Below are 21,975 nucleotides of genomic sequence, written 5' to 3' on the forward strand. Positions count from 1 at the left end.
TTGATAGGTGGCGGTGGTGGTGGTCGCCTTACTTTGGGTATCTGAGACTACATGAGTACATGATTAATAGCGGAACGACGTACTTACCTCTATTTCATTCGCTTTTGGAAATACATCTGAGATGAAGTCAAAGTCATTGCCTTCTGGTGAATTGTGAGAGTTATCTTACTTATCATAATTGCACTCACCCTCGTCCGTCCACCAATTGGACTTCTCATTACTAGGTGATGGCAGATTATCTTCTGCTTCTTGAGTGTTGTTAGCGTGTTTTAGGGAAGCTCAAAATACTCACGTTGTCTCCTAGTTATTCCCAGCTTCATCAGTTTCTCTTCTATTGTTTCATTAGGACCTGTTTTTAGGATATTCGCCTGTATCTCTTTAGCTAACTGATCACGCTTCATATGATCTATTTTCCGAATATCAGTCCTGAATGTTGCATACACAGGTCTATGGTCAGATCCTCTCAAATCAACCGTTGCGTAGCGAGTTGCATACAGATTCGACTTGCTTTTGTAGAGAATTCGATCAGTGTACGCCGGAATCCGTCTCTTTTCGCTAGTATCATACACATCTGAGTTGAAATTGTATCTATACGTCGGCCTGAAAAGTATCGGAGCTTCCTCATATCCTTTAAATATCCCTCTCGACATAGCGCGTGGGAGCTGATCATTCGATAGTAGCTCCTCATAGTTGTCATTATAGGCCAAGCTTGTGGCTGTCTCATATGGCAAATCAATTCTATAATTGAAATCACCAACCCATACAATGTTACTAGAAGCGGTTTTAGATTTATAGTCTTAAGGTGAAGAAACTCACTCGTGATCCTCGGGTACTTTACCCTTTAAGAATTGCAATCCATTGGATATAGTAAAGTAATCATTATTGCGCTCCTCGATATTGCTATGTCCAGCTGCCATATGCGAAGCAATGAAGCAAAAAGTAGAATCCTCATACTGTAATCTAATAGCAGCAGCTCCCTTATTGCCAGACATACCCTTCAACCCAGTTTTCTTTTGTGCACCCTCCACCGATCTAATCGACTTAGAGAGACCTTGCTTGATTAATACAATCAAAGCCAATCCAACGACCTGCTCAGATCTGAGAATAATATATTCATCCGTCTTATCCTGTCGACTTTTGAGTGTCTCGAGAATGAATCTCTCCCAAATCTGTCTTGGGAATGTATCAGTAGACATGATTTGTTGGGGTGTCAATTGGACAAGCTCCTGGAATCCCACGACGATAATATCAGGCTCTTCAGACCCTTCGGGGAACAGCCACGGTAAGATATCTTCAGTTGGTATCTGACCAGCAACGTTGTATGTACCCGCATGGATTGATATTTTACGTGAAGATGAGTATTCAGTCACCCTGTCGTTAAGATCAGATCTCACGATATCTAGAACTGGATCATATATCTCAACAGGTTTCTGTGAAGGTAGGTTACCAAGAAACATATCTATTGAACTTTGCTTCGATTTGTCAGTCACATTACTGACATAGGCTCTGGTCACGGATTTTGTAGCGTCGGAGAACAGACCTGCTAGTGTGCGCTTGCCAGTCCTAGTGAAACTCGAGTTAAGAGCTCCCGTTCCAGCGTAGAGTTTAGACAAAGCGTCACCGTTTTCTGCCCATAAATGCCTATGTGCTTGCCAAAAGCTCTCAGATTGAGCATAAGGAGAGTTGGTCGACTGAAGGAAATCTTTAAGACGGGACTTGGAGAAAATATCCTGAACGAAGTTTGTCCTATCCAAGCAATCTAGACAATTTATCCTAAATACGACATGCTGACGAATTATAACTTGATTCGTGTTGTTATCGATCAATGACCAAGTTGGACCATGTCCTTGACCATTGTAAAGATGATTGTCTAGCTGCTTTATAACAGATTGGTGACCAGACATCCTCAAAATGGAGTGAAAATCGAGATTGCTATAAGTGATTGGTAAATTATCGGTTTCAAGGGATTCCAAGTGTGCGTTATAAGCGTCAGATAGAGTAACTTCATGATCTTTCTGACCCAAAAGGTTCAACACGTGAATCGCATCGTAAGATTGTAACAGATTATAAAAGTGTTTCTCAAAAGCTGGTTTAGAGGCTTGGAATGGCCTTGTTATTTGTGTGCGTTGACCGAATGCTTGTAGTCCTTGTTGTTCCCAGAATAGAGGAACTGAACCTCTAATTTGATTGTAGGTGAAAGTGACATTTTTGTCTTTAAAGATAGTCTCAGTTTCGACAAAGTTTGCGACCTGTCCATCGTCATCGATGCCTCGAGAAAAGAATCGAGTACCAGCCCTTTTAGATGAGAGTCTACTGATAACTTGCAAAGAAGCGTGGTTTGGGAGGGGATAGACAGATATCGCGCCTTGTATAACGGTGATAAAAGGGTTATGCTGATCTATGATAGTCCTCTGATGGGTTTCCAAGTTTGACTTCCAATTAATTAAGTTCTCTATTAGGAATTTGTTCCAGACGAACTCGTTCTTAGGTGGTGAAGTTGAGTTCAAGGCGTTGTTTGTGATATCTAAGCTGTTCGAGTAATAGAAGTTGCCGAATTCGACCAGTTTCTTTATATCGAGACAAGGATGATAATCGAAGTCCAATTCAGGTGAGTCGATGAGGTCATAATTTGGTGAATTTAAGCAGTAAAAGTGAACCTTTACGATTTTGTAGATACCTTCGGTTATTTTTACAGATTGATTTATCGTAATTAAGTAAGTAGAGCCTTGTATCTCTATTAATCCTAGTAGACCGTGTACGTTTCCTAGTAAAGAGCCGCTGAGATTGTAGTCCAATAAATCGATTAATAAATTATTATTCTGCAATTTGAATAGAATATTTTCTAAAATCAACGATCTCCCTTTATCATAATTATCTACCAACTTGAACATCACCGTTGATGTTTAAATAATGTCCTTATTCAGATCTGGTGTCGGTGCTGTCTAATTTTAATTTATTAACCCTTACATCTCTACAGTACAGCGTCAATCTCTACGTCGTCCATCTCTCTTCATCTATTCCAGTCGATAATGTAAAATATTACTTAAAATCTATAATTATAAACAAGGTTCGTTTGCTTATATAAATCTAGCTTTATTTATCAATCAATTCAGCTAATCTCTAACCTGAAAACCGACGTATTTGGTTTGATCGTCGTTGGCGATACAACAAACAACCCATTCAATGAGATGAACCATACTCAGTTTAAATACATCGATATCAAGATACGATTGCAACAGTCGAGTAAAATTTTCTTAGATGTCTTGGATAACTTGGATTTAAACAGCTGTAATGCCAAAGTCGACCCAATTGATAGCTTAGTCATAGCATATAAGCATATCGAGAACCTATACGCTAGTAAAAAGTCCTGGACAAAGAATATAAATTTCATAATTGGCGATGATCTTACAACAGACAATTATGAAATCAATAATCTATCGAACCTTATAAACCAATTACATATTGGTTTAAATTTTATAAAAATGAGCGATCATGAAAATCTCTTCATTGACCGTTTATCTCCTTATATTGAGAACACAACTACCGACACACTCGACCATCAGCTTGATCAACTGAAGAAACCACATCCTTCTTCCTCAAAATCTGCAGCTCAATCATCTAGATTCAACATTTCGGACGAAATTTCAATTAAAGTTAAGTACCAGAAGGCGGTTGGTAAAGCCACGAAATTACCTTTGAAGAGTTTACGAGCAGACAACAACTCCAAAGTAAGCACTTCGCAGGTTCATAGATTAGGCGACAGCAAAGTTGATTCTCACAATCTTATAAGAGCCTATCATTATGGTTCTATATTGGTGCCACGTCCTGATGAATCTGAAGGTGGATTTGTTGAATTCACATCCGAAGCTGGTATTGACTTCCTGTCAACATTTCCGGCCTCTACTGTGGGTTTCTCGATCTTTTTTTTTTTTTTTTTTTCTAACAACTGAGTTAGTTCAAACGAGACATGGTGATTGGCGAACCATCTTTCATCTATGCTGATCAAAGTGATGGATCATCTGGTCTTGCACTTAGTTCATTCATCAACGCCTTAGATAAGAATGGACTGATTGCGCTGGTGAGGTATGCTCGAACGAAGGATGAAAAACCATATCTCGGTCTTTGCTTACCCATTATCAATGGCCAGACAGAGTACTTACAATACCTCAGAATACCATTTGCAGATCAAATGCGCAACTATTCATTCCCTAGTCTTGAACGCGTAGTCACGAAATCGGGTGAACCGCTTCAAAATCATAAATATCTCCCAACCGATAAGATGTGCTTAGCAATGGATAACTTCGTAAATTCTATGGATCTTCATGATACGGACGATAAGCGCACCTGGTTTGATATTAACACATCTTACACACCTGCTCATCATCGCATATATCAAGCTGTCATCCATGGTGCTTCTACAGGTTCGATCATTAAAGACGAGCTACAAGATGCACACCCCGAACTCAAGAAATATCTCGAGCCACCTTCATTCGCTCAGAAGAGATCTATTGACGCGCTTGAAAACTGCAAGAATGAATTTAATTTAACAAAACCCACTCCGAAAGCTAAATATCACCGTCGTCATAGTAAAGAGGATGTACGGGAAGCTCAAGAAATCAATATTGATGATTTGCTTGGTGGAAAACCCACTACGTCACCCAGACCAGTTGATAAAACTATCGAAGGGGATGCCAAGAAAGGTACGGATGGTGCATTTACTCCCGATCAGGTTTGGCAAACGTTGAATAATTTAGTAGGTGGATCGTCAATGTGCAATAATTTGCTAACCCATATCGTAGGATGATCCAGAAGAGGTGTATGAGGTGAGATTGGACGTATTGACGCCTATGATTTAACAATGACATAGATAATGAGTGCAAGTATAAGAGAAACGCTTGGGAAGCACACTACAGATAATCACCATCCATTAAAGGTTGGCTTACAACATTTAAGAGATTTTGCAACGAAGGTGGGACTCCGCTAATTTGCCGTGTTATAGTTGACAATATATAGAACAACATCGCAGAGGATTACAACGAGTGGGTGTTTCTATAGGCACAGGAACATTAAATACTTAAAATACTCCAGACTGATCCGCGAAGTGAAAGAAGACACGCAATTCTGGTCATTCTTGAGAGAAAACGAGGGCGAGAAACTTAGCTTAATTACATCAGGTGAAGACGAACACGGAACGAGTGAAGTAACCTCCAGTCAGTCTAGGAATGTAAGCTGTCCACTTATGTCCAGATTTCAGAACTAACAAAGAACAAAGTTTATGAGAGAATAAAAAAAAAGTAATGACACGTGATTTTAAATTATTCGCTTATTGTTGTATGAAAATTATTAATTTTTAAATTTTCCCTGCATCTGCCGACGGTATAGACAGCTGAACGAGTTGAGAGCCTTAGAAACTGACAACGATGTTCGCCCGCTCATTCATCCGCCAAACCGGTCGCCAAGCTAGTAAGCAGTCGCTTATAGCTCTTTATACCAAGCTAACGATAATACAGCCAGAGCATTCTCAACTGCTCGCGCATCAAACAACTCACTCCGTAACGTTGCCTTCGGTGTTGGTGCTGCTGCTGCACTCGGTGCTACTGCTCTCGGTAGGTCTTACAAAGTCTTTCGAGTTCATTTCTAATCATTCTCAAAGCTACCAAGCCAGTTCACCTTGATGCACCACAAAGCACCATCGCTGGTACCGAAGGTACCTTCTCTGAGCGTTCATTCGTTATGATCAAGCCAGGTGAGTCGTTTTGGTACGTGTTTGAGCTTTTTTAACGCCCCATAGATGGTGTGTCCCGCCAAATCGTTGGTAAGATCATCTCCCGCTTCGAAGAGCGTGGGTGAGTGTCTGAATAATATCACAAGCACGTAAACTTAACGCGTATTAGATACAAGTTGGTCGCTGTCAAGACTGTCACTCCTTCAAAAGAACTCGCCAAAGAGCACTGTAAGGTTTTATATTCTAGTTACGTTAATTACTCACGCGTTTTTGCAGACATTGACTTGGCCGCTCGTCCATTCTACCCAGGTCTCGTTGAGTACATCACCTCAGGTACCCCAGTCGTGTGAGCGTCGCTATGTAAAAGGTAAAGACAAAAACTAAAACTAAAACAGAGCCCTCGTCTGGGAAGGTAAGGACGTCATCCGTCAAGGTCGTCGTATGGTCGGTGGTGAGTAGCCCTTTCAAAAGAAAGTCGTGAAAATTTTGACAACCTTTTAGCTACCAACCCACTCCAATCTGACCCAGGTTCAATCCGTGGTACCTACGCTGTTTCAGTTGGCCGTAACATCATCCACGCATCTGACTCATTCGAATCTGCCACCAAGGAAATTGGACTGTGAGTTAAATTTTTATTTATGATATCAATTACTAACAATAATGAAGTTGGTTCAATGAGAAAGAACTCTCAAACTACCAACCAATCGCTTGGCCATGGATCTTCTCAGACAACTAAAGTGATTTAAAATAATTTATACACATATATTCCTTGAACATAAACGATGAAGAGACCTGTTGATAATGATGATAGTGTGAATAAAAAGCAGAGAAAGTATCGTAAGGTAGGTACATATAGCCTGTGCCTTTACTATCTAATCTCCCTAGGACGGTTCTGTTGTAAATTTCAAGACATTCAGTCCACCGGAAGGACCAGGTATATTTATCACTTGCGTTCGAGGTAAAGAGAAGCAAGCGTTGAACGATATATTAGATATATTAAATGAAGTGTGTATAATATACTATACATGCTATAGCTGATACGATGTAGATTTGTGATAGGCACTTCCCAGATTTGAAAGTACAATCAAAGAAAGCTGAAGTGATAAAAGAAACAGACAATAAAGAGGAGACACCTGAAGTAGCTGAGAATGACATTAAAGCTCAACTAGCTCAAGAATTGAGTGAAATGAACGATAAGAAGAAGGTTGATAACTCAGCCAAACGGTTTGTAAATCATCAAACAAACACGCAATGTTGTAAGTTCTTACATCACTTCACATTATGGCTCTATAACATTACAGTGATATACCTCGAAGTGAGAAAACCGTTCGATCCGATAGCAATAGTAAAAGCATACCTCAATGAGGTTATAGAGACTGGGAAGATGAGAACTAAGTGGGTTTTACTGTACTCCCTTAGTATTATCTAACAATGGCAGATATATACAAAGATTGACACCAATATCACACCTCTCACACGCTACGGAAGCTGCATTTGAAGCACTGTGTGGTATGATCTGTCAAAGTCATCTATCTAAGGGTGACGAAGAGGGTAAAGGTAGAAAGGTTCGTTCATAGTAACTTTATCGCATTCTGCTAATACATCAACAGTATCGCATAGAATTAGGTAAACGCTCGCATAATACACTCAAGCGTGACGATATTATTCAGACAGTCGTCGATTCAATCAATTCACCGCATAAGATAGATCTCAGTAATCCAGATAGATGGGTAATAGTCGAGATATTCAAAGGTGTAGCTGGTGTTTCAGTCGTCTCCGAATACGACAAGTATAGAAAGTTCAATCCATTTTCGTTAATAGAAGCCAAAAACAAAGGGGAAGATAAGCGAGACGAATTGTAGAATTTTATTAGTGTATAGTCTATGGTGGTGCTATCTACTCTGCTTTGTTTGATGAACCAATGCTCTTCTCAGCTTGTTTTACAGATGCAGCGTCTGATTTGACGTCGTCACCCATGCCGAATGGGTTTGCAGCCTTCCATGGGCGCTTGAGGTCACCCTTTGCTTCCTAATGTGCTGTTAGAGGTGCATAATAAGAGCTAAATACTCGCATTTCCAAAGATCCAGACCTTGGCTGGCTTCGAATCGAAGACATTCTTGACACCGAGAATACCTTGGATGAACAATGGCTGGGTGTACTTCAAGTAGCCGTGCAAGAATGCCATCATGGCCAATGAAGTGAACAAACCCTTAATCTGTGAGTAAGTCAGAATATATACTCACAAATAACTAGTTAAACTGACTAATTTGGAAGTTTCTTGTAAGTCGTAGTCACGGTTTGTTGTCGTGATCAATTGTGGTTCTTCTTGTGACTAAGGGTGCTGTTAGAGAGGCTATTGGGTGTATAGCAGACTCACCATTGGTGAAGCTGGTTCTGTGTACTTGAGTACAGTCGTGTCATTCTTTGCTCTAATCTACGGGGGAATGAGGAAATTGCTGGTGTAATCGCGTGTATATTCACCTTCGATGCTATCCATTGATATACTAAAAAGCTGATAGCCATACTAGCGACATATCCAATTCTGACTGCCAACAAGACGTTCTCATCCTCGAAGGGAATCTTACGAGCGACTGTGGAATGTTTAGAATATGAAATAAAAAGAGCTCTTTATTACCTTGCATAAGTCCTAAACTAACTACTAGATTTAAAATTGCTGGATTCATCTTTTCTTGGAAGCGACGATGAAAGAGTATGACGCTGAGAAATCATCGATTTATACCGAAGACAGTAACAAATTCAAGCGTCATTTCAACCATTTCGTTGATAAATCTTCCAAGTTTGGCCTCGAAGTTAGAGGTATTCAGCCAGTCACCTTAGAGGTATGTGGGGGTGACTTTATAGAGCCATTTAACTAAACTACAATAGGAGAGAACACATGGGTTAGCTTATTGCTTTTTGTTGCATCCCTCTAACCCCCCGCAGTATTGGTGCTTTACTCAACATTGCTTCGATATGGCTAAGCGCAAATTCTACTGTTTTGACGCTCTCTACTGGTGGTTTGGGTCCTAGCAGCTTTTACTTAAGCGCTAGGGATAGTTGCCTCACTATCCTCTTCTTCAATTTACTTGGAAATCTTCTGCCTTCTTATCTAGGCACGTTCGGTCCAAAGTTAGGCATGAGACAGATGTGCATTACCCGCTACTCATTTGGCTATTACCCTGTTATACTAGTCTGTCTTCTCAATCTGATCGGTATGATCGGTTTCTGCAGTCTGAACGCTGTTTCTGGTGGTCAGGTACTCTCAGCAGTTTCGAACGGTTCACTTAATTGGAATGTCGGTATCGTTATTATTGCAGTCATCGCTTTGATCGTTTCTTTCGCTGGTTTCAAGTTCTTGCACACTTTCGAGAGATACGCCTGGATGGTCATCACAGTTAGTGAGTATTACGTTGCTTATTAACACAATATCTGATATTGGTAGTGTTCATTTTCGTTGCAGGATGTGCTGGCAGACATCTTGACGCGATATATAGCGTGCCTTTTGATCCTGCCACCCCAGGTGCTATTCTCAGCTTCGGAGCTGTGGTTTTGGGATATGGTATGACATGGGCACCACTAGCATCTGATTTCGTGAGTAGAATCGTATATATTGTATGAGAAACTCATCAAAGTTAGTCTGCCTATCTTCCTCCGGAAACTAAGTCATGGAAGGTTTTCTTATGCAACTACATCGGTCTGAATTTACCACTTATTTCTCTCCAATGCTTTGGTGCAATTGTTCAAGTTGGCGCGATGGCAATTCCAGAATGGACTGATGGATATGAGCAGAATGGATTAGGTGGATTATTGGATGCCATTATGACCCCTTTGAAAGGCTTCAGGAAGTTTGTTCTCGTAGGTTTCATTGTTTCGACTCTTAAATAGACTAACATTAATGCCCAGGTCGTGCTCGCTTTGGGCATCTCTAGCAACAATGCTCCTACGATATACAGTTGCAGTCTGACTCTTCAGACTTTCCTTCCTATTCTACTCTACGTACCTCGCTTCTTGCTCTCCACCCTCGCTACTGGAGTTTATCTCCCTATTGCGATCGTAATCGCGACAAGATTCCAAGAAGCACTTAACAATTTCCTTTCATGTGTAGGTGAAATGTTTTTAACATCTAAGTTTTCTAATTGAGCGTCTAGCTTGGTTACTGGACAGCGCTTTTTGGAAGCATTTTGGTATGTTCTATGATATTCATATATTACAAAGCTCACAAATTATTAACAGATTGTCGACCATTTGTTATTCAGGAAAGGCAACTTTGCGTCATATGATATCTCTCAATGGGACAATCCGAGGGGTTTGCCAATGGGTATAGCAGCTCTCATTGCTGGTCTGATCGGTTGCGGGATTGTAGTCGTGTCGATGGCCCAAATCTGGTGGACTGGCCCATTAGCAAGTGCAATAGATGGTGGTGGAGATCTCGCAACTGAATTAGGATTTGTCGTTAGTGGATTAGCTTACATTCCACTTAAATATATAGAACTACTTATAGAGAAAAGGATAAACTATTAGATAAACTTACTTAGATTTCTTGGGATTACTGGATTTTCGTTTAATTTTGTTTTCGTTATGAATGCATTTCTGCAATATTTATTATCGTTATCTTCCACAAATGACTAACAATAAAAACTAAGACAAAGTGTAAATAAAACAAATTTCATAGGAATTCGATTATTAATTTTACTGTAACGCTGGATAGATCGATTTTAATATCAAATATAGTCAAACGAACAACATTACTGTTTTTATCGTAAAGACAGACACAATACCAGAGTATATAATATGTTGCTTTAATAGGAGTCTAAATATATATAGATTTCCTAAAGGAGAGTTAAAGGAGTACTGATTTATTTGTATCAGACCAAAATAGTCGCTTGGAGCAACTCAAGCCAATGTGACATGAAAAGATACGCTAGGTGAAGCATCAATATAATCTTCTCAGAATAATACGCAGTATGTCTATTGTTGTGCTATCAAGAAAACAATATGTGTTATCTACCTAGACAATGACAAACATGATCGAGAAATGAAGGAATGGATTAGTAGTTTGTTAATCCTTTGTGAGGAGTGTAGCTAACAATAGAACCATTTTTATGTCCCTGAATTATGTAGAGACGGTGATAAACTATTCTTGTAAGCAGATTCTCGTGTTCTTCTTTTTATGCTAGGGAAACAATCTATGGGCGAATCAGCAAATTTGGCAATATGTCTGGCACCAGCGTGGAGATTACCAAAGGAAGTCTCCTTGTAAGGTTACAAACTAACAGGAAAGTCTGTTATCAGGTCTTACGCACATGTTGGGATATGCTCATCCCATATCAACCATTTGCAAACATATTTAAACGCAAAGCTATGTCGTACAACATGTGTCTTTCGCAATCTAGTTGAGAAACTCACAGAATTCCGGTCTTTTTGTAGGAGTGAATATGATGAAGAGATCACGAAAGCTTAGTCATACCGTCAAGAGATATAAGATACTCGATATGCTAAAATATATTTCTACACGTCCTTGTATAGTCCAGCTAGAGTGTACATATAAATGATTTCTGTGTGAGGACGCATAATAGTGAACGTCTTCTCTTAATGAACTTCCCCAAAGGTGCCCAGGACCATACAGATGTATAGTTGCCGGTATACCACGTAGATTGATACAACCTTCCCACCCAAGCTGAGCAGGTCGACCGGGCAGCCATCACGGTGTTCCTCTCGGAAGATGAAAATCTGCTTACTTTTAATTGATACCTTCTTCCAATTGCTTTAGTTTCCTTTACATACTATTGTAATTTAATTTGTATTATAGATTTCATAAAAATATCGTAACGCGTTGGTGATATACATGCAGAATTAGTGTACAATGATAAAATCAGTCAGAGTCAATGTCGATAACTTCACGTTTTGGCTTCAATGAGTTTCCGGAACCGAGTTTAGCCCATGGGTCGCTGTTTTCTTCAGTCGTTTCGTTGTTGGTTTCTTGGTCGTTTCTCTCTTCATTTTGAGGTGCAGGTGCTGGAGTATCGATGGTTCTACCCGAGAGTGTAACACCTGTTGTACCTCCAAATGGAACAGATGGTTCACGCTCGTCGCTTTTATGCCCACCGAGAGGTGTGTATTCAAACCCAAAGAAAAGCTTCCCGAATGGGAGATTAAGTGGTGCTGGTACTTTCTTTCCATCTTCTAAAGTATCAGCTGTAACATGTTTCTGCTTACTTGGTAATAATTAGTACGTTCCATATAAATAAGCTTAGGAATACTCACTCTGTTCTTGTAATCTTGCTTGTTTCATCGACTCTTTCAATAGGCTTAGCCAAACCTTTACCCTTTGTCTTCCGTCCTCCAAGCGTCTGTCCACTGCCTTTGAAGACTTCTGGTACAGTCGAGGTTGGCCGGCTGCTCATCGGTGAATCCTCCTGAGCGCGCGTATCAATTTTCATTTTTGATGCCATAGTTGGTTGCGGCTCTCTTGGCTTAGGTGCAGGCTCAACATATCCCTTTGGTGGTGCGAAATCGACCTCTAAATCAGTATCAATGATAAAGATACTCTGATTGTCAGGTTCTGGTTCGATTTCCATAACAAGTAATTCGAATGTGATGCAGTTGTGTAATATTTCTATGTAATCACCCTTCGTGAGCGTCGAGAAATTCCTCAATGCACGCTCAAGTACTGTTTTGTGATCCGAAATTTCCAAAAAGTCAGTCGTTTGAGCTTGTAACTTGGTAAATTTACCCTTAGGTAAGACAGCGCCCGATATTTTAAGAGGACTGCCTTCTTCCAGTTCAAGCTGTTTCATCATCTGAAGCAGTCAGAGTGATGTAATATGTAAATATGGATAAAACCCACCCAAGCTGGCAAATGTACATTGCCCTCATCAGCTATGAATTCTAAAACACCAGCGTGCGTCTTCTTTGTTGGATTTCTCGCTGAGCTGACCTCGAATGTCCAAGGTGACTCAATTTCAAGGTCGGTCAGTCGTGCGAGTGCAGATGGAGGCATGATGACTAATACGTGTGAGCTTATTGATGGTACTAAATAATAGTATACTCACTCTTTCCACCGTATTGGAGGTTTGGACGCTCGTTGCCGCCCATCATAGCGACGGAGTAGGCTAGGACTGAGTAAGTATATTATCGATAGGTATAACACACAAGACTAACCCCTATAATGTTGTGTAAACGCAGATGCAGGTGGTCTGCCAAATGCGTGTCCTCCAAAACCAGCGAATCGAGCTGGGAAACTAGGATCTGATCCGCTGAGATTGTTTATCTCATTAAAGCCGCCGAATAGGTCATTGAATCTACTAAAAGCAGTGCGTGGTTGCTCGACTACCTCATCGTCGTCATTCTCGAATTCGTCATCATTGTACAAATCTTCAGCGCTGTGAATTGAGTCGTCGCTATCACTGTACTTTTATTTGTTAGTATTTATTTTTTTATTTATTATTTTAGTCACCATATTATTTATTTTAAATAACAGTTTGCAAACAAGTTGAGGTCACCACGCGCGCATTTTTTTTGCGAGACTCGCTCAAAATTCAGCCTTGTCGAAAACGTTGTGAGATAAACCCAAGGTGGGTAAAAACTGAATAACGTAAAAAAGCTTAAAAGTGTTAGCCATGCAAATCTTCGTCAAGGTGGGCATATTTTATTACTACTTTCTCTAAAATTTACTAACTTACGCCTACAGACTCTCACCGGCAAGACCATCACTTTGGATGTCGAGTCCCAGGACACCATTGACAACGTCAAGACCAAGATCCAAGATAAGGAAGGTATCCCACCAGACCAACAACGTCTGATCTTCGCTGGAAAGCAACTTGAGGATGGCCGTACTCTCTCAGACTACAACATCCAAAAGGAATCTACCCTTCACTTAGTCTTGCGTCTCCGTGGTGGTATCATTGAGCCATCCCTTAAGGTTCTCGCTTCAAAGTACAACTGCGAAAAGCAAATCTGCAGAAAGGTTTGTATACTTTATACTTACAGTTAAAATTACTAAACTCACTAACAGTGCTACGCTCGTCTCCCACCACGTGCTACTAACTGCCGTAAGCGTGGATGTGGTCACTCCTCACAACTCCGCCCAAAGAAGAAGCTCAAGTAATGGTTTTCACTGGGAAATTTACTTGTACAACTGAATATATGGGCTTGAATAAGGTTTGCATTTTAGTTACAATTGCCATTTTGCTTTTGCCTCCCTCGTTCTGCTATGCTAGTTGGTCTTCTTCATCGCTAGAAGACATCGCTCTGCGTTTATACCTCTGTGTATTCTCTTCAACGGTATTATTTGTAGCGTGCTCATATGTCCTCTTGTTCGCATAAGTGCGTCTCTTCGATTCTGGTCCAATCTGGTTAGGAAGGTCGACATTTTTGGCAACTTCGACTTCCTTAATTTCTTTGAGTGCAGAAACTTTGACCACCTGCATTTGAAGCATTTCGTCAATAAAATCAGCGTCAGTGAGGTCAATCAAGTCTTCTTCGCTGGATTCGTCGTTTGCTTCTATATGAGCCACACTAGGGAATTCCTCCTGTGATACCTTCGGCTGATATTCATACACTTCATGCAAACCAGCGCATTCATCGCAAGATACTTGTATGGAGATCTTCGATTTGCTGTTTCCGAAAGATGGCTTGATTTCGAACTCCCTTGGTTTTTCTATCAACGCTTTAACTTGTATGCGTCTAAAATCGACTAGCTCATCTTCTGAATTCCATATGACGATCGAGGCATGTAGCAGGTTGTTTGTTCTGGTTTTCTGGATATTTTTTAATCAAATGATCATTAATGAGGATACTGACAAGCTTTATATTCCGTCCAGTGTTCATGACACCAACTGAAAGCTTGAGTATGGCTTGGACTGGCTTAGCACCATGGTGCAGAAGAAGATATTGCTCATCCACACTGATAAAGAACTTGGGGAATGCTTTAGCTTTAGATACTATTGTAGTTCCAAACGGCGGATTGCGATTGAGGAGCTACCGTTTGTTAGAGTGCAAAACATAGCCTATGTCCAACTCACTAGCTCTATGTATCCAGGATCTTGTTGGCTCAACTTCTCAATAGAATTGATACCTTTGCAGGTGAATATCTAAAAACAGTTAAGTTTCTTTCCCTTGTCAAGTATTCTCACCTTAATAGATTTCTGCCCGACTTCATCTATCTGTCGCAAGGTCGTTGATCTGTCTTCCCATGCTTTTGACGCTATAGATCTGAACAAAACACCTGAGTTTCGAATTATAAGACTGTCTCTTCTTTGAATTCCAATATCAATCATCGCTTTGTGATATGAGAGGTACAATATAATCGAAGGCTTACCCACCCTTAGCGACCCTGAATGATTGCTTGTATATTAAAACGTTATCGTTAAATGGTTGAAATTCATCAGAGCGAAATTCGCTATCATTTGGTTATGAGCATGACCTCTATCTACCAAACTTACTTTAGATCAACACCAGCAAGTGCAGCCTAATGATGTGAATTTGAAAATTATAAAAGGATAAACATACCTGCAACAACACTGATATCTTGTCTACCGCTTGAATCATCTTTGGAGGTGGGTACCTGATTTCTTGTAATTCTCTGACTTTATTCAGAGGCTAATTTATGTCAGATGGCTTAGCAGATATTCGATACTTACCTTCTTCTCTCCTGCTCTTAGCGTTACATCTTTCATTTCTTCTGCCGAACAAAGGATTTCCAACTGAAATATAATCAGAAACACGTATGTTAATGGATGTAATTTTACCAGCGTCTGAATATTGGCTCTCATTGGCATATCCAAAAGCTTTTCGAATGTCTTAAAGCTGATGAAAGCTTTCGACATGATGTTACCGAGACCTATTAGAGTTTACGCGGTAGTACGACTAAAACTTAAGACGAACCAGTGCTTTTTAACTGGCCGTTTGCTTCGAGCTTAATAAGACCACGTTCACCTAATTCAAATAAAGCAGTTTCGACAATTTCCTCGAGTCTTCTTTCCCAGCTTGTATCTACAGATGCAGTCTTCTCATTCAAAGCAGATACGTAATGTGCTGGATTCTTCTGTATGCGAATATATAGGAAAGTTTTCCTCAGCCACTCAATTGCGCCATTGTTGCTCTTGATAGTCCCTAAATTAATCTCTGCGTTCAGATGCTCGCATAAGTTGAGATGTAAAGATGATTCGAGCGCTGTTTCACCACTGACAAGGCTCTTATAGTGGTCATAATTGGATTTCTCAGTCATGATAATAGCCTTTCCACTAGTGTCATGTTGAGGTCTGCCGGCTCGGCCGATCATCTGTAAGACATCCAACTCTGAAAGCTCTTTCCATCCACCACAACTGTAAAATCTAGTTCCCTTGATGACTATAGTGTGGCAAGGCAAGTTAACGCCTTGAGCGAGAGTCTTCAATCACGTTAGTTAGACATATAAGGAGACGGTTAACAGACAGTCGTTGAAACGACCACCCTGATCACGCCTTGAAGAAAGAGCATTTCAACAGATTTACGATCATCTAGATCCATTCCTGCATGATGTATGGCAACGCCATAGTCGACAATCCTGCTTAGAGAAGTATTTCTGAAAGATGTATTGATATTTGGCCTCTGCCAGGGAACGTTTCCTCGTCTATTTATGATAACCTTCAAGTTATTTGTTATAGTTTCAGCAGCCTTCAAGGCGGATTTGCGAGTAGGACAGAATATCAAGGCGGGTTTACCCTCCATGTGCTTAGCTAAGATGTCATAAAGCTTGAAGTTGAGCATAGAATCAAAAGCGAAGTCGTTAGAAACATTGCGCTTGTAAGAATACACATGCCGTTCAACCTGTACTGGACGATAGGACTCGTCGAATTCAAAAACTTTCGCCTTCTTTGTCGAGTCGAGCCATTCTCCAATGTCGCCGGCGTTTGGAGCAGTAGCGCTGACAGCAATGTAACGAATACTATCAAAAATGGGCAAAAGCTACATAAGTTGCTCCTCTTACCTATCGCCGAGTACTCTCATGCGTGAAACGAGCACCTCAAGTGTGCTTCCACGCAATTCATTGAGTAGATGCACTTCATCGATAAGAACTAGCTTAATTTGGTTGAATAAAGTAGGGCTGTCGTTCCAACGACGCGTCAAAGAGTCCCATTTCTCAGGCTGTTATATCGAGTGAGTAGGATCAAATTTATGAAAAGATGCACACTGTGGTAACAACTATATCTGCATGTAAGAAGTCCATTATGTTGCTCTGTGCATCAAAGGGTAAATCTCCCGTGATTTCTTTCACTGAGAGATTTATACTGTTGAACTTGGCTTGCCAATCGCGAGTTTTCTCAGAACAGAGTGCACGAGTAGGTGCTAAGTAGCTAAGTTTGTAAGTTATAAGCCACCAGATGATGGATTGTTATTGTACAGTACCTACATAGCTTTCATATTGCGAGCTGTGGTAGATGGCATCTGATTGCGCTTTCCTTCGAGCATCTTGATAATGGCTAATTCAAGTATGACAGTTTTACCGCATCCCGTTGGTGCTGCAACTACAACATTAGTATCTGTTTTAATTATTTCGTCATAGCAGCGTGTTTGAACAGCGTTGAAATGACTAAACGTGAAAATTGGAGCATAGATTACATCCAAAGCTGAAACTGGAACCAAATGAGAATAGTTAACTTGTTCATTCGTGAAATTCTCCAATGGAGGCTTATTATGTGATACTGCCGGTTTGTGCCTTTTCAGTTGTGTTTGCGGAAGATGAGCACGAGAAGGTGGACAGACAGGAGATGAATGGAGATGCCCATTTAAGTAGGGCGGTTGGGGCATAATCTTACCTGTCATAGGTACTGTAGATCTTGTTGGATGTATTTTTGGGTTGTAAATGTCGTCATCTATCGATTTATTGTGAGATGGTGCACTATAAGGCAGACGCCCACCAAATATGATGATTTTTTACAGTCAGTATTCGCCAGAGAGCTATCTAGATATGCTTCGAGCTCGTCTTCGATGTCCTTCTCGGCTTGAGTCATCATAGTTGTGGACGAAGAATGTGAGTTGAGATAGGGAGATAATTAGTAGGGCATTTTAATAGCAAAATCACTAAAGATATATTAGTATAGTGTGCACTATACAACAGTCATATAAGGAGCTCTTGTGTGTTATCCGAAAAACCAAAACATCGGCTCGAGATGTCCAACTATATAGCAGACAACTCAGAAGTTAGTGTATCAATGGATATGTATCATGTTAAGCGTTCTTATAGTCAATCTTAGTATCAACGAGAGAATGCAAACGGGACCACAAATTGTCGATATCATCTGTTTTCCAGTCCTTTACCATTTCTTGCAATTGTCCAACAATGCCCTGATATAAACCATATGAAGGACTCTTCGTTTTCTTTTTCTTGGATGGTGGTGCAATTCCGATTCGGATAAGTGACCAGGTCTGTGGTAATCAGAAATATAACCAAGTGATTAATGTAAAACCCACCTCTATGGAAACCTTGGCAGCATGTAATTTATCACATGGTAAAGCAGCCTCAGTAAGTAATTTAGAGAAATCACCGAATTTGTCAAGTACTTCAGCGCCGACTGGTGCCTTTTCGGCATCTGAGCCTTGCTTGTTATATTTAATGATGAGATGAGATATCTCCTCCAAGATCTTCTCAGCAGAGGTAAGCTGTGGTAGGTGTTAGAATATTTTTATGTAAGAATGAAACGAACCTCTTCTAAGCCATCGTTTGTACACTCGTTAGGCTTGTTTAATACCACACTAAAGATTCTTCTATAAATCTCACTATATTTCTTCAACCAATTTCCTTCTTGATATGTCAAGATATGCAGCTGTTCTCTTGTTTCGCTTTCCTCGAATGGCGCCCAAGATGGCAAAAGACTCCAGTCTCTGTTATCCACCAGATTATCGGAAAGTGCATCTAATTTATCCAAACTGCTTAACCAGTCTTCCAACTGAGAACCTTCGATCTTTGGACTCTCACCTAATTTTATTCTAACATCTTCGAACCAGAGTATCCACTTGTGCAAACTATATTTGAGCATTCCTGCAAAGTCAGAGAAATCCTCAAGATGAGACCAAGTACCATAATCGAAAAGACGAGACAACATTTCACTGCATTCCCTCTCTGCTTGTCCCCAAACGCCACTGAAAGAACTGTTGGTATTTGGAAGAACACCAACGACATCCAGGCTAGACATCGCAAATGTGGACAATTCCCCACAACCGTGATGTGTCAGGGTATCTTGTTGCACACTTTGTATACGCATCTTGCGAATAAGATCGAACATGTTGAGGTTTCCTGTGATTCTATAGATGCTTATCAGAAGAAGCTTGAGTTTATAGCTTCTTTCACTCTTTGATAAGGCGAATTCCATGTTTTCACTTGCCTTAGTTAAATAAGAAAGGTCGCGTGATTTTGAGTAAGCACTGATATAGGAGATACCGCTCAAGACGGCCCAGTCGTCGGCAGGATGCAAGTCTGTCTTTGGTACTCCTTCTCCAGCAACGAGGTATTCCTTGTGTAATTGTGCATACAAATCTGCATTTTGTATTTCTTTTTCGAGCGCGATATTGAGTGACAAACATCTCACCAATTTTGCTGCATTTAGACGTGTATCTAGACTCTCGTCTTTATTATTGAAATCCTTGATGAAGACCTCATTGAGAGAGGATATATTGTACTTCTCGTGATGCAAGTATTTCATAAATGTGATTATATCATCAAAGCAAACTGGTTTGTTCTTAAATAAATGCCAGTATCTTTCGAGCAATGAAACGAGGTTGTCGTTTTTGGAGAATTTTCTCTCTATTTCCATCAAGGCGATAATATGTCCACGCTCTTTAGGATTCTGCTGAGCTAAATGTTCGAATAACGCTACAGCTTCTTCTCTGTTATCCTTCACGGTGGACAGGTAGGCAGTATGGTGAGCATAATTCCCTGAACCACCTTCCAACAATGACTTTGCTTTATTTTTTATGAGAGAAACCTCATCAAGCTCCTTCCAGACGTCCCATTGAAGTTCTTCAAGTGCTAATGAGTTCGATATCTCCTTATCATGTTCCACAAGCAAATCAGATGCCTTTCTAGGATTACCGCTAGACCAGAACAACCTGACAAGTAGGTGAACTTCTTCATCAGATTGACACTGGACACTATCAGCTAACCGCAATGCTAATGTGAATGCTAGCGACTTTTCTTGCTCATTCTTAGCAGTTTGAGCTTGCATGAATAATCCAGCTATCGTCCACCAAGTAAACTTGACGCTGTTTGCATTCTGTGAAACTTTCGAGAGACGCATAGAAACACTCTGCATTCCCTTCCAGTTTTGTGCTTTAATGTAAGCCATAGCAGTGAGTCTACCATTGTTATCATTGATAGAGCCATTCTGCTCCCAGAGAAGTTTGTACATTTCTGCAAGCTTGTCGTATGCGCGTAGATCAGTGAGTGTTAAATTGAGTGCAGCCATCGTATCACTGTTTTTTGGCTTTATGTCTGCCAAGTTGTAAGCAATCTTCCGTGCATCATCTGTCCTGGCAGATCTACAGTAGGAGAATGCTAATAAAGCCCTAACTAATTCCCAGTCTGGCTTGTTTTGTAGTAAAGTCTCGCATTGCCGGGATGCAATACTATAGTGACCATCTTCTAGTAAATCTATAGGAAGAGCGTGAATATAAGAAACACCAGACACAGCCAACTCACCATATATAGGGGCTACTTTTCTCGCCTCGAAGAATGACGTCCTGGTGCTCATCTCAGATGGTGAGTGTCTTCTTACAAGCTGCGTCGATGATCCCTACACCGGATCTCTCACATTTGAAAGCATCAGATTATGATAAAGTCTATGAGCCTGCTGGTGTGTATTATCTTATTGTATTTCGACACTAAATTGTTGTAGAAGATACATTCATCCTATTAGACGCAATAGAGGAGGACGTAGAAGAAATAAAACGCAATAGACCGAATTTATGCTATGAAATTGGGTATGTAATGTATTACATAGTATATTTATCTCTAACATCCATCAGTCCAGGAAGTGGATGCGTATCTGCGTTTATAGCTAGCATATTGAAATCTAGCACCTTATATCTTAGCAGCGATATAAACCCGTATGCCGCAAGCTGCACACGGCGGACAGGAGTACAAAACGGTGTAGGCTTATCTTAGATGACGAAAGTTCGCTAATAATAATTAAAAGCATACATTGGATGTCATACAGGCATCGCTATATGACAATATCCGTATTCCACGTAGTGTGGACTTATTGCTGTTCAATCCACCCTATGTTCCTACAGAGTACGAGGAAAGTACCTTAGCCCAACAAAATCAGGACATTTCAGGTGCTTGGGCGGGTGGAAACATTGGTATGGATCTTACGAATAAAGTGCTCGAAAATTTGGACGTGAGTGATTTTTCTTCTATGAAGATCTACTAAGAAATATCTATAGAATCTCCTAAGCGATAACGGTGTAATGTATCTTGTCGCCATACGGCAGAATAATCCACAGGATATCTGCCAGAATCTCAATAGCAGCGGTTCATTCGATGCCAAGATATTGATATCAAGACGGGCAGGTAGAGAGACATTATTTGTTATAAAGTGTGCAAGAATAAGGAATTGATGGTATCGCGATGGGTTTAATATCTTCCGCACCTCATATCTTCATTCTTTTATGATCACAACACTTTCGAGTACTTTGTTACACTAATGCTGATGAATTATATTATTTATATAAGGATAACAAACATCTGAGAAACAAATTAATGATAAGCTAAGAATCTATCGAGAAGAGAGATTATACTCACTCTATTGCCAAGCCGGACAATCTGAAACGTCAACAAACGGTACAAATAAGGAGTAAAGTTACTTTCTGGTGTCTGTCGATAGCTATAAGAGCTCATTATTTTGTTCATATTTGACTTATTTTAGCAAAGCTCGATTATCAATGCCTGCTCAATGAAGTTAGCGTTTACATATCATATCAACCAAAGTGCTCTGCAGAAAAGACTACCAAAGTATCAGTGTACTGTGTTACCTTCAATAGGCTCTTCTAAATGAGGTACATGCACTATATGTCGAATATATGAGAATGGGTTCTATAAAAGACTATCGGCGGTTTGGACACCCGCATTATACTTGCCTTTATCTTTGCGACGGTGCCCAACTCTCAGCAACTGGAGGTGCATCTGGTCGTCAGCAACAAAATTTCCAAGCTCTCTTTGCCTCTCAACTTATATAGTAGAAGACGCACATTCGAAGCGTCTAATTGATAAT

General features: G+C 40.3%; 11 protein-coding genes across 11 annotated transcripts; 6 read left to right on the forward strand and 5 right to left on the reverse strand.

The window, feature by feature from the left end:
* Positions 1-165: 165 nt before the first annotated feature.
* On the reverse strand, positions 166-2,891 carry WALSEDRAFT_17421 (DNase I-like protein; the record flags this gene model as incomplete). The annotated part of the gene is made up of 3 exons (XM_006957677.1): positions 166-239; positions 293-771; positions 817-2,891. 3 exons carry the CDS (start codon positions 2,889-2,891, stop codon positions 166-168), a joined length of 2,628 nt encoding a protein of 875 aa, XP_006957739.1.
* A 253-nt stretch (positions 2,892-3,144) lies between these two features.
* WALSEDRAFT_68631 (SPOC domain-like protein) lies at positions 3,145-5,302 on the forward strand. Its single transcript, XM_006957912.1, has 7 exons — positions 3,145-3,905; positions 3,956-4,753; positions 4,800-4,823; positions 4,868-4,969; positions 5,014-5,039; positions 5,089-5,224; positions 5,273-5,302. Exons 1-7 carry the CDS (start codon positions 3,189-3,191, stop codon positions 5,285-5,287), a joined length of 1,818 nt encoding a protein of 605 aa, XP_006957974.1. The 5' UTR covers positions 3,145-3,188; the 3' UTR covers positions 5,288-5,302.
* Positions 5,303-5,406: 104 nt separating this feature from the next.
* Positions 5,407-6,509, forward strand: WALSEDRAFT_32302 (NDK-domain-containing protein). The gene is made up of 9 exons (XM_006957913.1): positions 5,407-5,463; positions 5,511-5,606; positions 5,654-5,746; positions 5,792-5,846; positions 5,895-5,953; positions 6,002-6,071; positions 6,121-6,176; positions 6,227-6,344; positions 6,392-6,509. The coding sequence occupies exons 1-9, from the start codon at positions 5,421-5,423 to the stop codon at positions 6,459-6,461; spliced, it is 660 nt and encodes a 219-aa protein (XP_006957975.1). The 5' UTR covers positions 5,407-5,420; the 3' UTR covers positions 6,462-6,509.
* WALSEDRAFT_63917 (hypothetical protein) lies at positions 6,508-7,587 on the forward strand (the record flags this gene model as incomplete). Its single annotated transcript, XM_006957914.1, has 6 exons — positions 6,508-6,567; positions 6,611-6,730; positions 6,774-6,981; positions 7,027-7,120; positions 7,164-7,290; positions 7,336-7,587. The coding sequence occupies 6 exons, from the start codon at positions 6,508-6,510 to the stop codon at positions 7,585-7,587; spliced, it is 861 nt and encodes a 286-aa protein (XP_006957976.1).
* On the forward strand, positions 6,511-10,361 carry WALSEDRAFT_37712 (cytosine-purine permease). The gene is made up of 17 exons (XM_006957915.1): positions 6,511-6,730; positions 6,774-6,981; positions 7,027-7,120; positions 7,164-7,290; positions 7,336-7,753; positions 7,797-7,940; positions 7,989-8,057; positions 8,103-8,159; positions 8,207-8,316; positions 8,361-8,565; positions 8,612-8,625; positions 8,669-9,123; positions 9,168-9,316; positions 9,362-9,580; positions 9,629-9,826; positions 9,874-9,909; positions 9,959-10,361. Exons 10-17 carry the CDS (start codon positions 8,428-8,430, stop codon positions 10,244-10,246), a joined length of 1,497 nt encoding a protein of 498 aa, XP_006957977.1. The 5' UTR covers positions 6,511-6,730; positions 6,774-6,981; positions 7,027-7,120; positions 7,164-7,290; positions 7,336-7,753; positions 7,797-7,940; positions 7,989-8,057; positions 8,103-8,159; positions 8,207-8,316; positions 8,361-8,427; the 3' UTR covers positions 10,247-10,361.
* Positions 6,532-9,113, reverse strand: WALSEDRAFT_60196 (inorganic phosphate transporter). Its single transcript, XM_006957916.1, has 11 exons — positions 8,361-9,113; positions 8,207-8,316; positions 8,103-8,159; positions 7,989-8,057; positions 7,797-7,940; positions 7,336-7,753; positions 7,164-7,290; positions 7,027-7,120; positions 6,774-6,981; positions 6,611-6,730; positions 6,532-6,567 (listed from the first exon to the last, which is right to left on the reverse strand). The coding sequence occupies exons 1-6, from the start codon at positions 8,407-8,409 to the stop codon at positions 7,622-7,624; spliced, it is 561 nt and encodes a 186-aa protein (XP_006957978.1). The 5' UTR covers positions 8,410-9,113; the 3' UTR covers positions 6,532-6,567; positions 6,611-6,730; positions 6,774-6,981; positions 7,027-7,120; positions 7,164-7,290; positions 7,336-7,621.
* Positions 10,362-11,557: 1,196 nt separating the features above from the next.
* On the reverse strand, positions 11,558-13,523 carry WALSEDRAFT_45369 (UFD1-domain-containing protein). The gene is made up of 6 exons (XM_006957917.1): positions 13,182-13,523; positions 12,887-13,136; positions 12,778-12,837; positions 12,573-12,730; positions 11,990-12,525; positions 11,558-11,940 (listed from the first exon to the last, which is right to left on the reverse strand). Exons 1-6 carry the CDS (start codon positions 13,182-13,184, stop codon positions 11,598-11,600), a joined length of 1,350 nt encoding a protein of 449 aa, XP_006957979.1. The 5' UTR covers positions 13,185-13,523; the 3' UTR covers positions 11,558-11,597.
* On the forward strand, positions 13,410-13,718 carry WALSEDRAFT_17525 (ubiquitin-domain-containing protein; the record flags this gene model as incomplete). Its single annotated transcript, XM_006957680.1, has 1 exon — positions 13,410-13,718. A coding segment is annotated over one exon (309 nt), but the record flags the coding sequence as incomplete, so codon positions are not given.
* A 1,612-nt stretch (positions 13,719-15,330) lies between these two features.
* On the reverse strand, positions 15,331-17,515 carry WALSEDRAFT_17923 (P-loop containing nucleoside triphosphate hydrolase protein; the record flags this gene model as incomplete). Its single annotated transcript, XM_006957690.1, has 7 exons — positions 15,331-15,429; positions 15,475-15,566; positions 15,611-16,115; positions 16,160-16,672; positions 16,709-16,852; positions 16,899-17,061; positions 17,118-17,515. 7 exons carry the CDS (start codon positions 17,513-17,515, stop codon positions 15,331-15,333), a joined length of 1,914 nt encoding a protein of 637 aa, XP_006957752.1.
* Positions 17,516-17,919: 404 nt separating this feature from the next.
* WALSEDRAFT_60197 (hypothetical protein) lies at positions 17,920-20,478 on the reverse strand. Its single transcript, XM_006957918.1, has 4 exons — positions 20,403-20,478; positions 18,412-20,354; positions 18,179-18,367; positions 17,920-18,133 (listed from the first exon to the last, which is right to left on the reverse strand). Exons 1-4 carry the CDS (start codon positions 20,452-20,454, stop codon positions 17,936-17,938), a joined length of 2,382 nt encoding a protein of 793 aa, XP_006957980.1. The 5' UTR covers positions 20,455-20,478; the 3' UTR covers positions 17,920-17,935.
* An 11-nt stretch (positions 20,479-20,489) lies between these two features.
* On the forward strand, positions 20,490-21,963 carry WALSEDRAFT_45372 (putative methylase; the record flags this gene model as incomplete). Its single annotated transcript, XM_006957919.1, has 5 exons — positions 20,490-20,556; positions 20,599-20,683; positions 20,729-20,852; positions 20,899-21,102; positions 21,149-21,963. The coding sequence occupies 5 exons, from the start codon at positions 20,490-20,492 to the stop codon at positions 21,320-21,322; spliced, it is 654 nt and encodes a 217-aa protein (XP_006957981.1). The 3' UTR covers positions 21,323-21,963.
* Positions 21,964-21,975: the final 12 nt, after the last annotated feature.

The sequence above is a fragment of the Wallemia mellicola genome (genome assembly GCF_000263375.1).
Source record: "Wallemia mellicola CBS 633.66 unplaced genomic scaffold WALSEscaffold_7, whole genome shotgun sequence".
Lineage (NCBI taxonomy): Eukaryota > Fungi > Basidiomycota > Wallemiomycetes > Wallemiales > Wallemiaceae > Wallemia > Wallemia mellicola.